Below are 18,445 nucleotides of genomic sequence, written 5' to 3' on the forward strand. Positions count from 1 at the left end.
TTGCCTAATTACCAATTATTCATTACACCTGTGTGTAGTATCTACTTTTTTTTAGTGTTTTTCACATATAGTATTTTGCAGTATTTTTAAAATACAAAAATACTGTAACAACAGTATTTCAAATTTCAAACACTTCAAATTCTGTGCAGTTTTGAACATGTCAGCCAAAGGTACTGTACCTGCTACAACGCCTTGTTTTTTCATTTTTAGCTAGGTGGCGCTATACCTCAAATGATGGGTTGACATAACTTGTTTGTCTAACTTGTTTGGCTAGACTACTGGTAGGCAAATACTACCCCAACCATCAGTGCCTGTTCAGCATGGGCAATTGTATTAAACCAGACTTACTGGTCTGACAACCAGTGCAGGTGATAACCACTAGTGCCTGTTTAGTTTACAATATCGACTTTGGCCAGAACCTTACACAGACCTGAAAAAGACAGAGTGGACGGATAGCGGACAGGATTAGCAGCAGTGCCTGAGATGGACCCTTCTCTGAGGTAAAGAGCTTATCCAATACTGCTGTCCCTTCGCACTTTCTTTCTAGTCTATTGGTACCCAGCATGTTATTACTATTTCCTCCCAACAACTTTAACATGACCTTGCTGGTTATGTGCTGTGTGTTCTGTGTCATAATCAAACGGATGACATCATGCAAAACACAGCTGGCTCTAATGTTGCGGAGGTTACACAGACGTTTCATACGAAGGATCAGAGTTCCATCACAGTTGTGAAGAGTTATCTAAGTTATCAAAGCTCTTTTTTTCCACTAAGCTTCAAGAAATTGCATTGGTTGAGATACAATTTATATAGGCTACTACTAAAACAATGCATTTAAGCTTATTGTCTTCTTAATATGCCATCACATGTGAAAATATGCAAAGTTTTAAGGTAATGGAATGAAATTACAAGAAGGAAGCTTTTCTATCGCCGTTGAGGACACCACTATTGTTTCCCGGATGTGCATGAAAGTTTCTTTGACAGATGTGGCCTCTTGCAGATTTTTCACTTTCTGATGGAAGCTGGAGACAAACAAATACAAATATGCATGACATATATTTCAATGTCAAAATTGTCTGTAGTACGCTACATGCACTGGACCGTGAATATGCCACCAAAAAAATACATACCTAAATAGCCTAATACAGTTTTTTCTGATTGCTTAAGCACATTTTTTGTAACTATGGCTTTTTTTGCAAAACTCTACACACAAATAGGAAAACCTTTCACCCAATCAGCAAAACATTCTAGTTCTCTAGCTGACACACCTTCGTAAAAATGGTGTTTTCGTATCAAACAGTAAACACAAGCCATCACAATAGTAAGCACACAATGTGCCAACTACACACTGATGGTATGAATAAAAAACACATCTGGCTTTAGCTTTCTCTGTGCACAAGGTAGACTATGTCAGTTTGAGGTCATACTTTTGTCAAAGTTCTGTAAACATACAGGGATCCAAACTTCAAGTATTGGGGTTAATTTACACACATCAAAACAAACACAAGTGTGTTTTTCCAAGTCAAGACACAAAATAGCAATTTCACTGAGTGTGAATTTCACTGAAATCAGTCTACATCTGGTCATCTCTCTCAAAATTTCATCTACATCACATGCAACGTCCTAGTCCAAGGCACCAGGGAAGAATGCCGTATCCAGGCCTGACATGACAATATCCCCACATGTAGACTGATTTTTTTGCCTGTAAAAGGGCTATTTTTTTCTCTTCTTACCCTTCCTCATCCCCCTCCTCATCCTCCTCTTGCTCCTCCTTGTCCTCTTCCTCTAACTTCACCTCCTTGTCATCCTCTCCCTCTCACTTCTTCACCTCCGCGTCCTCTTCCTCCTCCTCTTCCTCCTACTTCTTCACCTCCACGTCCTATTCTTCGGCCTCCTCTAATTCTTACTCTTCTCACTCTTCCTGCTCCCTCCATTGTACCCATTGTACATTACCTGTGGCATATTTATAGTGCTTAGGCTGATTGCAAAGTGAAATAATTATCTAAAACAGTTTTCATATGAGAAAGTGTACCAGAGAGTTGGCAAAGTCTAAGTCAAAGTTGGCAGAGTTGGCTTTACACTCAAAAAATTGAGTGTAAAGCAGGAGTTGTGTTTACAGTTCCGCAAAAAGAGTGCTGTGCAGTGAATTGTGCCTACAGTTGTGCAAAGTGTGTGTTATAAAATTGCAAACTGAGTGCAAAGCAGTGTTTGTGCTTTTAGTTTTGCGAAGTGGTTTTGCTATAAGTATTAATAGTTTTAGAAATTGTGCTATAAGAATCACGGTTGTGTTTAAGCATTTAGAAAAAACTGTAATAACTCCACGTGGGTATGGAACCTGCTTCCTACATGAAACCTCTTACATGATAACCATTCATTTACTGTATGTACTTGCGCCACAAACCAGCTGATAAGTCATAGTGAAATTTACTTGACTTAGGCTATACAATTAGAAGAAGTCAGCTGATATATGATTGTAGCAAGTTAACACGGCTGATCATGGCTACCTACGGTGTTGTCTTGCTACAACAGTTGCCCAAGCCAGTAGGTCTTCAAAGTATCATGGTTAAGTTTTCAAACATTTCACTGACTGCTGGTCAGGCTCTCTGTGGCCACCTAGTCTAACTGTAGCCTAAATTGAGGAAGCGTTGCTGGTCTAAAAATAAATAAATAATCAAAAATATAAAAAAAACATCAAATCCATGTTTACCCATGTTTACATGTCAGCAAAATTAACGTCAATAGCCTATTTAAGCCTAAGAGTTTTGATTCTCCCTGTGCGCAAAGTTTGTGTAAAATATGCACACTTCTCCTGCCCATTGCAGTGTGCGTTTCAATGCCTGTGTTTCATGAACTGAATTCTTAAAGGAACACGCCACCCAAAATCAGTAATAATCAGTGGCGGTTCTAGGATTTTTCTGAGACAGGGGCCATAAAGGGGCCACATCATACACTGAGGGGCCAAGAACCGGTCAACATCCATACAGAGAAAATCCCTTGTTCAGTAAGGCAGAGGCACGTTGTCTACGTGATATGCAGGACTATACACAGTATACCCAAAGTCCTTTTAGGCAAGTCCCTCCACTCGACGGCCATATTGCAACGCTTTTTGGGCACTCATCGGGCATCCTATTCAGCAGAAATGCGCGTGCGCAAGGCTTCACGACACCAATCATGCTCCAGCGGCGAGTTCACAACACATGATAGGCACGATGTCTTCACAACACACCATATGATTGGCTCAATGTATTCACATCACACCACATGATTGGCTCACATGTATTCACATGTTGATGTTTTGCCGAGGAAGGGGTGGGATATGTGTAGACTAGTGTTGTCACGATACCAAAATTATGACTTCGATACGATACCTGCCATAAATATCATGATGCTCGATACTGAAACGATACTACGGCGAAATCTTAAGATATCTGGAAAAGAAAGGACTCATACCTCCTCCAAGTGTATTGAGTCATTTGTGTTGAATTCGGTGCACTTTTGTAGGGTGCAGGTCAATTCTGGGTTCTAAACTTCTAAACTTCCTACATAATAATTTTTTTTATAGTCAGTAAAATAGTAGGCCTACTTTGTGTGATTAAGTCCTTTATTGTTTTTTATAGTTAATTTACATTGTGTTGTGTTTTGGCAATAAAGTAAGGCAAGGCAGATTTATTTATATAGAACATTTTCGTACCAGGGCAATTCAAAGTGCTTCACACGCAAAAATTTAAAATTAAAAATGGGAAAGTGCATTTATACTCTAAAAATGTACATAAAAAAATAGTACAAAAATAGAGTTTTAAATGTATATTTCAATAAAAGCTAAGGCGAGACAAAAATGTTTAATAATAAGACCATTAAATCCATAAAAACCATAAAATCCCTAAAACCAGAAAAGTGTTTGCATAAACGATGGAAAGACCTAGGCATAGGCGAGGGAGAAGAGGTGCGTCTTTAGCCTACTTTTAAAACAGCTTGTTGTTGGAGCAGTTTTTGTGTTCTCAGGTAAGCAGTTCCAAGCTTTAGCGGCATATGAGCTAAAAGCAGCTTCTCCATGTTTAGTTCTGGTAGTGGGTAGGACCAGGAGGAGCCAGAAGTAGCTTTAAATAGCCAAACTAGGCTAGGTCTGTGTTGAAATTACTGCATGCAAATCACTGAATGCTATGCAGAGGGGCCTAATCTTTAGGCCATCTGATGTACAGTATAGGCTACCCTAGGCCTTCCCGTGTTCATAGGATTTCTTTGACAGTTGCAAAGGGAAAAATGTGAGGATAGTCTTCTTTGCGCCCAGTGTACAAGTACGACGTTCCAACCACTCAGGTCTTCGTCAGATAGGCCTACACCATTACCTGTTGCAATATGTCTGTGTGCATTCCTACATTACGTCTATTTCTTTGATAACATTATTAACAATAAGCCGCTATTATTATTAGGACTCAACACGTTTTGGTGGTATTATATGCTGTGGGCTTTCATTAGCACATTTCGGGTAGCCTATCCTACATCTGGGCAATAATTATTGAACAAATTGCAGTCTACATGCCATGACAAATATTACCAGTAGCACTGACCGAACATGAAATAGATTGTTTACAAGGTATGGTAATGTTATTATGGTGTGAACATTGCGCTTTCATCACGTTAGCACCCTATGATTACAGCTCTTTATGTCTCGTCAAAATGGTTACAGCTCGTTATGTCTCGTCAAAATTCATTGATGAAGGAAGGTTCGCTTTATCCCAGAGAACCATACTCGTTTCACTTAGGCTAGACTAAAACAGATGAGAAGAACTTGGCACTAACCATAGTCGTGTTTTCTATAGCATATTCGTTATCCTGTCGTTCTTTGAACTCTTTAAAAATGTTGGTATATGTCTGCGAGGTGTTTAGCCAAGTTCCATGGTTGCAGATTTCACTTCACCTTTTGTTTTATCCACAAGGCCGAGGACTGTCGGCAAAGAACTATGTTGACGTTGTCGGCGCACTCACTCACTCAGAGCTGCCTGCTTGACACGCCCACTTGCCTAGATGCGTGCAAGGAGCAGTGAGAGCAGCAGTTCACGCAGACATAGAACGTTATTATTTTAATAAAGTATCGATTCTAAAAACGTCAGAAATTGTATTGTTTTTTGCGTTAAGGCATCGTGATACCTTTTTAGTATCGATACACCGTGCAACACTAGTGTAGACAACGGCCATATTGGCGTTACAAACTAGCCCCATGCATTTCTATGGAGGATTTTTTGAGTGCTGTGTCTCATCATTAGAAAGTCTCTGGTATACCCACTTAAAAAGCATCACCATCTCAGTATACCCACTTAAAATAGACAAGGATAGGTATTAATATTTGGGGTTGATCACAGTATACCCAATACAGCTAACTAGACTACACCACAGCAGTAAGGTGCATACATTTCACCAGTCTTACCTTGTTCAAATACTTGAATGCTAAATGCTAAAAAACAAAAAAGCCAATACAATTCTTAACAATTTTCCCATTTATTTATAATGTGCATTGAAAACACAATATAAAGCTAAAATATAATAGACACAAGTTTAACTTTAACTGTTTCCCCTTTTGTTGATAAGAGAAACAACTTTCACTGCCAGTTTGCATACATTAAAACAAAGACACACACACACACACACACACACACAGCATGTGAGCAACAACTACATCATATTTACACAATTTTTTCAACAACTATTTTTACAATGGTCTTATTTGGAATGGTCTTTGAAGCCACCGTCTTGCTTCCAGTTAGAAAAGCCTGATTCTGATTTGAAGACTGACGATGGGTCATTTGAAAGCGAAAATTACGGAAGGGGTAGCAAAACACTAAAGATGGAATATTCCTACCATTTGAAGTTTGTATCAGAAGTCATTGAATGGCATCTTCCTATTTCCGTGCTGCATCATGCAGAATACCAGTTTAAGAGAGGTTGCACAGAAACATCTGCTCTAGAATTGGGAAATGTCTGGAGAGAAGAAAATGAAACAAGTTTGAGTAACTTAATTGTTATTAACTTTCATAACCCACTGTCAACCTGGCGTTTCTAAAATAAATGACAAAATATGTTCACTGTAGTGGCAATAGGAAATAGCATCATACCATTAGGAGCAGCTATGCTTGGTGACTGGTGGTTCTGAAGACTGTGGGTTGAAGTCACCAGCTCCTGCGCCATCCCAGTCTGTAGGTGAAACACAAATGCGTCTTTCACAAAACCCATGCTTGTATTCAGCATGTCGCCTGGCAACTGTAAAACCAGTTATTATTTTTATATTATTAAAATCATATAAAGCTTGAGTGAATAGAGTAGAAAATGTAACCAATTTATCTCAATGAAACTCTCCTTGTCCTAACACTTTGAGACAGAATTCATGCGAAGCCCATGAATCAAATAAACTCAGAATAGTGGTTAATAACTTTACAATGATAGCTCACATTAACTACAAAAACTTAACGTTAGCTATTAGGCATGTATTCTCATGTTCATGTTAGCAGCTGCCAAACTTTTTCCTCAAGCAAAAAAAAATCGAACGTTATTTACATTTGGTAAGGCGCACTAGCGCATGTAATAGCCTATTATTAATTTCGGACCCCAAACAAACAGGATGTCCATTTCTCTGCATTTCATATAACACCATTTCAAACACTTCATACATTACCTTTCCATACATAAAATCTATCAGCATGCAAACAAACAATCAAACCTAAACTCAAGTAACCTAACGTTAAGTTAATGTTAACAGTTCACTGACTAGGCCTAAGTCAGTTAACAGTTCACTGCAAGCTTGCTGCTGCTTCGTAATTTAATTGACAAACTTAACATATTGTGACAGCAACAAATAAACGTCCCTTTCACATAATGATGATAGCCAACATAGAGATTTGTGACTCACCAAGAAACTTCTGTGGAGGATGAAACGCTGCCATCGGTTCTTCACGCCAAATGTATTCTTTCTTTTACAGTTTACTGTGTGCTTTAGCTTTCAAGCTTAATAGGTGCATTACTGCCACCAGTTGTTTGGGAATGGAATTGCATCTCTGATCGTCATTCTCAACAAGTTTGACACTTATTGATGATTAACGGTACAGGGGCCAGTCAGGGGCCAATGAGATTTCAGATGGGGCCCGGGTCCCTGTGGCCCCGCCCCTAGAACCGCCCCTGGTAGTAATATATGTTCTTACCTTAACTTTCACGAGTTGAGTCATACCTCTCCCGTGTTGGTATGTGCACTCAAACGCTCTGGCGCGCAGCGCGAATGTGTTAGCATGTTGCTATGCTAGCGGGCTCTGCCGTAGCCATAGAGGGAGTAAGATGGCATTAATCAAACACATCCACATTTTCCCTACTTAAATACAGTTGCACAAGTAGTTGATAAAAAATGTGTAAGGTCACACAACATGAAACGTGACGATTTTCCAAGCGAATAAACAGGAGAACTACAATGTGTGGCGCAATAGCACTTGGGAGTACTTCAACTTAGGTAGTAATATTAATTAACACCTAATTGTAGATCCTATCCACCACAGAGTTTAGAATCCATGCTTGATCGACCCCTTAGCCTCCCCCTCCCCTCTGAGCGAGAGAGAGGCACACACACTAGAGATGCGCTGATGGGCTATTATTTCAACCATAACTGCATAGCAAAACTTATCATCCATCAGCAAAGTTTTTTGACCAATTTTCACCCGCCCGCCATCCGCTGTTTGTTTTAATGTATATGGGTGATGCGGCGCTGCTGACGTGAGGCTAGAAAGCTCTTGCCAGTTCTTTGTAGAAAGACTGAAGACTGTGCCAAATTGCGTTTTTTATTACAATGATAAAATTGTAAAAGGACGTGACCGAAGCTGAGGCAAGTCTGGCAATAGGCCTATAGGCCCGACGGTAATTGTAAAGCAATTTACAAAAGATTCAGTGAACAAAAATGCTGATGTGGTACATGAAGATTTAGCTAAAAATTGGAGAATGCAATGCAATCAAGCATTTTGGACGACGTGGAGAGACAAGCCGGCAGCAGATTAAATGCTCGAGAGAGAAAAAGATGCTGTTTTAAAAGGACGTGCAGACCGAAGCTGCAGCAAGCAGGTGATATTTAGACATTTATTTCACAAAATCCAAGACTAAGAACAGACAGACTATGTAACTGGACACATTGAGGCCAAAAATATTGAGAATTCTACAGGGAATGTTGAAGACGAAGGAGTGAATAGTGGCAAGAGGCAAGCCGAAGGCTGCTGACAAGGGCCCGATGCTATTGTAAAGCAATTTACAAAAGATTCACGGAACAAAAATGCTGATGTGGTACATGAAAATTTAGCTAAAAATGTGGAGAATGCAATGCAATCAAGCAATTTGGACGATATATTGGCACACAGAATAGGCAACAGGCCGATGTGCGTTTTATTTGGAGACTGTTTTGCGAGACAGAGACTGAGTTTGCTGCTGATATTCTGGGGATAGGCTAAAAAGGCCTTTTAATATATTTGCTGCATTGGATCAGTCTTTCTAGAAAGAACAGGCAAGAGCTTTCTAGCCTCACGTCAGCAGCGCCGCATCACCCATATACATTAAAACAACCAGCGAATGGCGGGCGGGTGCGGTTTTGAAAATTGGTCAAAAAACTTTGCTGATGGATGGATTAAGTTTTGCTATGCAGTTATGGTTGAAATAATAGCCCATCAGCGCATCTCTAGTGTGTGTGCCTCTCTCTCGCTCAGAGGGGAGGGGGAGGCTGGGGTCGATCAAGCATGGATTCTAAACTCTGTGGTGGATAGGATCTACAATTAGGTGTTAATTAATATTACTACCTAGGTCGAAGTACTCCAAGTGCTATAGCGCCACACATTGTAGTTCTCCTGTTTATTCGCTTGGAAAATCGTCACGTTTCATGTTGTGTGACCTTACACATTTTTATCAACTACTTGTGCAACTGTATTTAAGTAGGGAAAATGTGGATGTGTTTGATTAATGCCATCTTACTCCCTCTATGGCTACGGCAGAGCCCGCTAGCATAGCAACATGCTAACACATTCGCGCCGCGCGCCAGAGCGTTTGAGTGCACATACCAACGCGGGAGAGGTATGACTCACCTCGTGAAAGTTAAGGTAAGAACATATATTACTACTGATTTTGGGTGGCGTGTTCCTTTAAAAGAATAGGCTGGACAAAAGGATACACAATTAGGCAACACATATTTATTTGCTGACGTTCATGTGCCTCTACAGACACTTCAGGTAGGGGCGGCCACAGCCTAACCGTGAAACGTTTGTAAAACTTAACCATGATAGGCTACTTTAAATGGCTTGGGCAACGGTAGCATGAAAATATGGTAGCCAGATAACATCAACAGCTATGTTAACTTGTTACAATGATAATAACATTAGCTGACTTCTTTTAATCATACAACTGAAGTCAATTTATGTGCCATCAGCTGGTTCGTGGCGCAAGCAGGTAGACGTCTGATTATCAAGCAAACAGTTTAATTTATTCGTGGTTCGATACCCACGTAGAGTTAATTTATGCTATTAGGTGGGGTTTTTTTGGGTGGCATATTCATGGTCCAGTGCATGTAGTACTGCATACAATTTTGACTTTTATACATGTCATGCATATTTGTGTTCATCTCTAGTTTATATCAGAAAGTGACAAATCTGCAAGCGGCCACATCTGTGAAAGACTCATCATCAATCATGAAACGTCATCAACGCAGCCATTTAACATGGGACCCAGTTGCCGTGTAACACCGGACTCAGAGACAGAAAGACTCTCCAAACCTCGTCAGTAGCTTGCTTAGGGCCTGTACACATAAAACGAAGCACCGACAACCTAGTTAACGAACCCGGAGTTTATTACAGAAGACTGTTAAGAACACTTTACAACTGTCTCCCTACCAGCACCACAGTCACGCTATCCGGAGAAATTCTTTGATCACCTCTATTAACGATTTGACCAAAGAATTTCTCTGGATAGCGTGACTGCGGTAAGTCTTCTGTAATAAACACGGCGTTTGCTAACTAGGTTGTTGGTGTTTCGCTTTATGTGTAGAGACCCTAAGCAAGCTACTGACGAGGTTTGGTGCTGTTTTGAACAATAATACTGGTTAAAAAAATGCTATTTGGGAAGCGTTTAGCTTACTGCCCATAGCTACTCCACTGTTCGCGATTTGGGGATATAGCATATACCAGGCCCAGCTCTGTAGTGGTTGATCAACGAAAATGACTGTCTCCATGGCTTATTTGATGTGTTTTAATGCAGAAAATCAGCCTTGTGTCAATTTTCGCTGGAATTACACTTGTGTGTAATGAAGAACATTTATTTATGATAGATTATAAAGCTGTTGGGGGAGCTCTGCTGAGAAAAAGCGAGAAAACAGCAAAGAAATTGCCAAAACTGCATAGGGGGGCTTTAAGTATTATGCATTATATGATTATTCCTTTTGTCTAAAAAATAATCATTCAGATATTGTTTTGTACATGGTAAGAATCGAGTTGCTGTCTTTTACTTTAACACAACTGACTGTTTTTGTTTTTCTTTTCAGGCATGATAAATGTGGACAGGCCAACAGCACCAAACATCTGAGCAAGCAGATCCTTGCCATTATTGCTGTTGGTTCCATTATTCTTGTCGGGCAGTATTCCCTATGGCCAACATTACAACCTTCCCATCCAATTCCAGTTAACTTCCAGATGCAGGAGGCAAAGGTCATCAGTTGGACAAATTGGTCAGATTCTACCACACTGAAACCCATCAAGACTACTATCATTCTGCTGTGGTGTTGGCCCTTTGGCCAATCGAACAATGTATCTGGCAATCATTGCAATGATAAATTTGGCATTCCCAACTGTCATTTAGTGACCGATCAGTCCTGGTTCCCCAAAGCAGACCTGGTTGTCTTCCACAACCGTGAGTTGGTCAATGGAAAGCGTAGGTTACCCCTGAATCAGCCTCGGCCAAAAACCCAGAAATGGGTTTGGCTATCCATGGAGAGTCCACCCCACAATGGAAATATGAGGCCCCTCGCTGGTCACTTCAACTACACCATGTGTTATCGCCAGGACTCAGACATTTACGTACCGTATGGCTGGCTTGTGCCAAGCAACGCTCCTATTGGCACAACTGTTGATGACTTCATACCAAAGGGCAAAACTGCTCTGGCCTGTTGGATCGTGAGCAACTACAAGGCTAGACATTTGAGGACACAAGTGTACAACAAGCTGAAAAATGTCATCCCGGTGGATGTGTATGGAGGAGCAACAAATAAGCGTATCTCTGCTGATACTTTCCTACCCACAATATCTCGTTACTATTTCTACCTCTCCTTTGAGAACAGCGTTGCTACAGACTACATCACGGAGAAAGTTTGGAAGAACGCCTTTAAGGGTGGTGCCATACCAGTGGTTTTAGGCCCGCCACGGGAACAATACGAGGCACTCTTGCCAAAGAACTCCTTCATCCATGTGAATGACTTCAGCACAGTAGAGGAACTGGGCCACTTCATGAAGACACTGGCTGCAGATAAAGAGCGCTACGCCACCTACTTCGCCTGGCGTCTAAACTATACCGTTGGTGGTTATTCAGGATGGGCGGAGAGACTGTGCAATATCTGCCCAATTCTTAGCAGTTTGCCTACATCAAAGATATATAAGGACTTACATGGCTGGGATTGGCAATGAAAGCTGGAGGAAAAATTTGTAAAAAAGTGCTACTGGTAGCCTATGCGATCGCACTTGAATTTAAGGCACTTTTAAACATATTGGCACCTGTGTTCTTTTAGAGAGTGTTATATGATAGCCAATACTGCTCTTTGAAATAGGGGAAATTGACACAAATTCAGTCAATTATTACTTAAGTATTATTAGGCTACTATATTGTCCTTGAGATGTCAATTAAAGTTACCCACAACCCCTTAACCCGGTTAAGACCAATTGAGACATGGCACACAGATGGCTGTTTAATGACAGCACTTCCAGGAAAATATTGAAAATAATCGGAAGCTTTGTCCTAGAGTGCCAGCAATCTAGACCATTGTTGATGATTTTTGTACAGCCACAGCATATTCTGTGTTATAGCTATGAACACATACAATGGCTCGTTTAAAAGGTGAGACTTTAAGCTCTTAGTGGCTGCAAACTGTGTATTTCTACACGCCTCTGTTCCTGAGAAATCCCAAGCTAAACAGTGGCTAGTTTTCATCAAAATCGCTGTTGCCTGTAAACTTTCCGGGAAGTGATCAGCGAGACCTGGCGAGACTGCCACCTAGTGATAGACCCACGAAAATGACCTGGTTTTGACCTGACGTGCATGCGTCACTGATTCGACCCAAAGCGGCAACCGAGTTATGATAAAATGTCCAGATAAAATGTCCAGATTGTGCGTTTTCATGAGTTTTCGATCGTCATATATTTCATTTCCATTCATCACAGAGTTCCCAAAATCACATATAAGGTGTGTTAGAGTGTCTAGTTTCGTAATTTAAAAAAAAAGCTAAAAACGTAATATTATGTTTTTGGCACTCAACGCATGGGAAGGCACTCAATGAGTTAAAGACTCCACAGACACAGACTCCAATGTTTAACTTTTTGGTTTTCTCCCCCTACTGGACTCCCTGAGAAGGTGCAAGTATATATTGTATATATATATTTCACTATTTTGTCATCACAAGCTATGCCTTCCCCTTTCGACAAGGGGATGAAACAGTCATGTACTTACTGGACCTTAAATCTTTTTTTTTGTCCAAAAGTACACCAAATTTGAATAAACTTTGCAAATCAAGTTGACGCCAATCAGTAGGCTTATTGGACCTTTTGCAGAACTGTGCAGATGCATGCTGACCTTTTACACAACGCAAACAAGCCCAGCATACATCACACTCAGCCAGATCTGCACAGTGCTGCAAGATATCAATTTGACATCAAGCTATTCAGTTGGTGAGTTGCTTCTAGGGATTATGAGAAAATGGTACCTTTGTGTAGAATGATAGGAAGCGAGTGGGAGAGAGAGTCCGGGTGGGACCTGGAAAGGACCACGGGTCAGGAATTGAACCCTGATCGCCGGCGTATGCTGCAGGTGCCCCAGCCAGTCGCACCACGGCCGGGGCCGATGTCAATTTATTTATATAGCACTTTTAAAAACCAACAACAGTTGAACAAAGTGCTTTAAAATAATAAAATAAAATAAATAAAAAAAAAAAAACTGTAATAGGTCTGAGAGATAGGTGGGGCCTTTGCATGCACATGCACATGCACATGCACACACACACACGCACACACAAACACAGACATGTACTGTAACACACACACACACACACACACAAACACACACACACACGGGAGTATTTGTGTAATACTGTATGTCTGAGAGATATAGGTGGGGGCTTTGACAGTCAAGCATTTAAGGTTATTAGCAAAATCTTCAAATGAATCATATGGTGAACAGGGAGCCAGTGAAGGGAGGCTATGAGAGAAATGTGTTCTCGCTTACAGGTACCAGTTAAGGGGTGAGCTGCTGCTTTTTGAACCAATTGCAAATGGGAAAGGGAGGCCTGGCTGAGGCCAACATATGGAGTCCATAAAGGTTAGGCAAGGCTTGATTTTAGATAGGGTTCTTAACTGAAAGAGACTAGCTTTGACTAGTGTTGACTATGGACTTTGTTGTTCTAATGTTTATTTTTTCTCTAAACTGTTTATTGTGGCGTCTCAAGATATGTGCACTGTTGAACAGTGGATGGGCACAGGGTGCGATTTGTGTAAAAACCAGAGGGGGGGGGGATGAACGAACGATTCATAGCCTAGTGATGTCATGGCTAATAATACCCTATATTATTTTTGCCACCTTTGTAACATTTTAGTTTTAGTTTACCGTGGTGTATGACTTTAAACAGCGAGTGTGCTTGGTATGATGATCAGCTCCTCTAATACAGGGTAGGACTACGTTTTGACAAGCATACAAATTCACCTTGTTCTTGCCCCATCTGAAATTACTCCTCTACTTTTGCTGCCTCCATCCTTTCTGTATTTGTTGTGTAAAAAACGTTGTATATGATGGCACTGAAGTCTTAAGTTAGTGAATTGGCTAACAGTGTTAGTTGGTAACCAAATAGCCTACACATTGCACACGCTGTGTAGGCTACGTGCATTCTCTCTCCTGCTGATTTGTGTTCAGTAGGCTAGCCAAGTGCGTAATATTGCAAGTTAAAAAATAAATGTTGAAAAAATAAATGTGTTTATTGTAGCCTACAGAAAATAAATAGCCTATCATACTGTCAGTTAATTGCCTACAGTGCAGTAAAGAGTTTGGAGAGTAAAGTTAAAGGGCAACTTGAAGTATTATGAAAATAATTTACGAACCAGAACATAAAGACCATGAAGCTTCTATTTCTTGCAGCTGTTAAAACACCCGCTAGATAGTTTAAATACCCACCAACATTCGTTTTTGCAGTACAGATTATTTCTAAAAGTTATTTGTCTACTAGGCCTAGCCCACTGGCTGATTTATCAAACGAGTGCTTTCTTGTTCGTCCTCCGCAAACTAGCCTACAGGTGTTTCGGTAGAGAGCCATTGAATAAGCGATGCCAAGCAATTTCTGTAACACTTTTTGTGACATTCAGCAAATATCTCCTCATTTAATGTAAGTTCCTTCGGACAATAGGCCTACGTTCTCTGCTGCAGTTGTCCTCCATCTCCGTTGCATCAGTTTTCTAATTTTGAAGGTTCTAAAACATTATTATGCTTCACTGAATCCGTCTCGTTTTCTTTCATTTGTCCAGCTAACTTTTCCATTGAAACTAGCCATTTATGATGGATTACACACTTGACATTCTGAAATGTCCTGCACGATCAAGGCCAAATTAAGTTATCATGCAGCCACTGTGTCAGCACCATGAGTGCTGACGGTGACGGTGCGTTTCTGATGTCAGATTATTATGTAGGCTAGCCTACTAGACTGTTCTCACGTTGCAGCGCTTTACTTATATGAAGTAGCATTAATCAATATGAGGGGCAGAGGGGGATAAATGTTGTCCCCACCGGGGATAAAAATAATTTAGCAGAGGTAGGGATAGGAAAACCAGAGGGGGGGAAATCCTCACCATCCCCCCCTACAAATCGCACCCTGGATGGGCAATATTATTGTGTTGATGATTATCAGAGTGTAGTAGTATGATCCCTAATTGCAATGAAAATGGGGGCGTGGCTGAATGTTTCAGCTCACGGTGGTGTCTTAGAGAGTAGGCTGCGGGAGTTCTTGACGAGCTTCGGACTAGGGTGACCATTTCCATAACACCAGAAAGCAGGACATTATTCGGCATATCAATAAATTACTATGGTGTACATATGACTCTGGTATACTCTCATTTACAATACAATTTTGTGTGGTTTAACTTTTACGGATGGGCCATCTCTAGGCCGATCCTCTGTCTGTGTGCTGAATGGTGAATGGCATGCTACTGTTTCATGTTTTGTTTGTTGTTAATATTGATTTAATTAGTATAATATACAGTGTTTGCCACAGAATTGAATTCCATTTGTGGTGGTTGGTTTGCAGAATTAACTTGAATAGGCCTACAACAGTTTTTAACAAATTAGCACAGTGTGGTTATGATGCTAACCAGATTTAAGCACAATTTAGTACAACCTGGAAATTCATTGTGTGTTGGTCAATGTTGATATTGTGGTGGGCCGCCACAAGTAAGTCAATGTATGGGAAACATTGATATAGATTCATTTAGTTTATTATTTGAGCACTGTAGCCTCGGTACTGGCTTGGGACAAATTACATCTACAGATCTGTAGGGGGGCATCTTGTACGGGGTTACATTGTGTTCTTACAGTTTTCTCTTTGTTTGCTTTATTTTGGGGTTTGGGTGTTTTTTTTAAAAAAAATGTTTTATTTGATTCTTATACAGTATCGGTCCACACATAAACATAGTATCTGTGTGGGTTTAATGTGAGTGACACTTTGCTTTTGTTTGGTTTGTAGTTTGGGGTTGAAAACTGTGGAAGCCATTTTGCCTGGTTACATTGTTGCCTATTTATTGAAAGGGCCATAGTGCTCTTTTAAAACTGTTGACTCGATTTTTAATTGAAATCAATAAACTGATTGTATTTGGGGAATCCTGCATCTCTGTCATTCATTTGATTGAGTGGCCTGCTTTGGGGTAACTTCTTATAGCACACTGGTCATTCTGAGTTTGGGGGCCTCAGTGAGGGTTAAACAGTGGTACTAGTAGCCGTCCTGCCACAAGAGTATGGTCAGAACTACCATTAAGAAGAAGCCCTTTCTCAAAATATGAAGGAGATTTTGAAAAATCCCAAGTCTTCTCTTTCTTGGCTTATTGGAGTTTGACCTGATTACTTGAAAGTGTCACAAAATTGGATATCCCAACTGTGTGATAGAGTGTTTTGCACTGTGCATCTGTATCATGCCTTTAAGGGGGAGATACAGACATGTTTACATTGAGTGACTGTACTACCCCCTCTTATGGTCGGGAGGTGAACTTGGGTTAACTGATTTTAGGTTTAGGTTTGGATTTCTATGACTTGCATAAGATGACTACAGAATGTTAGTAATTGTGAAACATAATCCTTAAATTCACAATGTCAGTACTGCCCATCACAACATACTCACTACATCTGAGACGGCAATAACAAAGACTTCAATCTCAACCCATAGGTCAAGTGTGTTGTGGATAGTCATCTGCTTGATGTTGTGTGACATCAACGTAAATAACACAGTAACACAACAGCTGTTTTTAAGATATTTTTAAACAAATATCACAAAAAAGAGCAAAATAATATTACTGAATTGAAGAAAATTGACTCTGGAAAAACAGCTCTATCAAAAGAGTAACTTTTACTCTTTTCAGAGAGGGACCTCATCTCACCTGAAGTCCCATCCCTACGACTGCCCTATCATTGCCTATTGCTGTCCCCCTGCCCGGATTCCTGGCCCGTGCAGCCTAACGACCCTACTTGTCCTATGTCAACTCCTAATCCCCTTGGACAATTCATTCCTACACTAGACTATTTGAACTTTCTGACACTAAAAAGGATTCATACATTATTATACTGGATATGTAACCATCCCACCTCTTTGTAACATACACCTCAGGCAGGCTCGGACTGGAAATCTGTACAACCGGGCAAATGCCCGGTGGGCCGGCCCACATTTTTTTTTTAAAGTTATTTAGCCTATTTGCGGCCCGTCATGTAGACCTAGGCTTAGCCTATAAATGCAGTTGCATCCATTTGGATTGAGGGGTGACAGGTCAATCATTTTGGCCTCTTCATGACAGGTTCAGTGTGTGTTACGATCGTGCCCCCCTGCCCCACTCCTCAAGTGGATTTGTCCAAGCAGCCGCTTGGTTTGTGGGGAAATATAGCCTACGAGTCCATGCATGGTAGCCTAGGCTATATAAGTGCCCTCCGCTGGCTGGTGTTCACATCATCGCAGTTTAACCGTAAACAGCAATCAGAGGTGTCTTATTTTATTCCATAAATATATTGTTTTTATAGATGTTAGTTGCACGCGCTACGAAGAGCTTCCATTTACTGCACCATGTAGGCTACTGTAGTGCGGTTTGTCTGTCAACATAAAAAAAACTCCGGGTAGCCTACAATTTTCACACAACTTGGTGGAAAAGTGTAGCACAGGAACTTGGAAAGTGGAAGTCTCTCCACCGAGTGTTACATTAGATGCACAATCAATCGCGAGTCGATGCACGTAAAATGTATCAACTGGTAGGTTAGTAACGAAGGTAGCCTAATTTTGCAAAATGTGATGACGGCACACAAACTTGGGCAAAAACGTTTAGTATACACTTGTGGTGATAGCCTACAGTTAATGTGAATCGCTGACTATAACCAATGTAAAGGAGAAGATTTGCACCAAATAGGCCTAAAGGCTGTGGTTGTGTTTCTACAACATGTAGCCCACTACTGGACCGACGACCCCCCCAACCCCCCCCCCCCCCCACACACACACACACACACACACACTTAAGCCCACCGATACCAAAATCCCCCCCTGATTCCCCCCCATAAATAACAAACACACAGTATCATGCTGTAGCAACACTTCATAAACTGAACCCAAGCATTAGATTTGGACCTATAGGTTATTATATAATCAGTATCGTAATTTCTGTCAACTATGACGATCTCCATGCATGTTCAGTAGCCTATATTTTTCATTTAGTCAAGCAGTGACATGTGGTTTAATCAGTGTTGGGCAAGTTACTTCAAAATCGTAATATATTATGTATTACTTATTACTGTCATTTCAAAGTAATTCATTACATTATAATATTACTGTCTCTGAATTGTAAGGCATTACACTACTATTGTATTACTTTTAAGTTACTTTTACCAAAATATCTAGAAATATGGATTTGGAATTCTAAATGCAGTTTATTATGCTATGCAGCTCATTGCACTTCTAATG

At 40.6% G+C, this 18,445-nt stretch overlaps 1 protein-coding gene across 1 annotated transcript; it reads left to right on the forward strand.

The window, feature by feature from the left end:
* The first annotated feature begins 318 nt into the window (after positions 1–318).
* On the forward strand, positions 319–12,942 carry LOC143114552 (alpha-(1,3)-fucosyltransferase 7-like). Its single transcript, XM_076276217.1, has 2 exons — positions 319–500; positions 10,544–12,942. The coding sequence occupies exons 1-2, from the start codon at positions 484–486 to the stop codon at positions 11,676–11,678; spliced, it is 1,152 nt and encodes a 383-aa protein (XP_076132332.1). The 5' UTR covers positions 319–483; the 3' UTR covers positions 11,679–12,942.
* Positions 12,943–18,445: the final 5,503 nt, after the last annotated feature.

This window comes from Alosa pseudoharengus, unplaced genomic scaffold, assembly GCF_046254945.1.
Source record: "Alosa pseudoharengus isolate Yale_2024_CS ecotype anadromous, Long Island Sound unplaced genomic scaffold, YU_APseudo_1.1 YU_APseudo_1.1_scf_9, whole genome shotgun sequence".
Lineage (NCBI taxonomy): Eukaryota > Metazoa > Chordata > Actinopteri > Clupeiformes > Clupeidae > Alosa > Alosa pseudoharengus.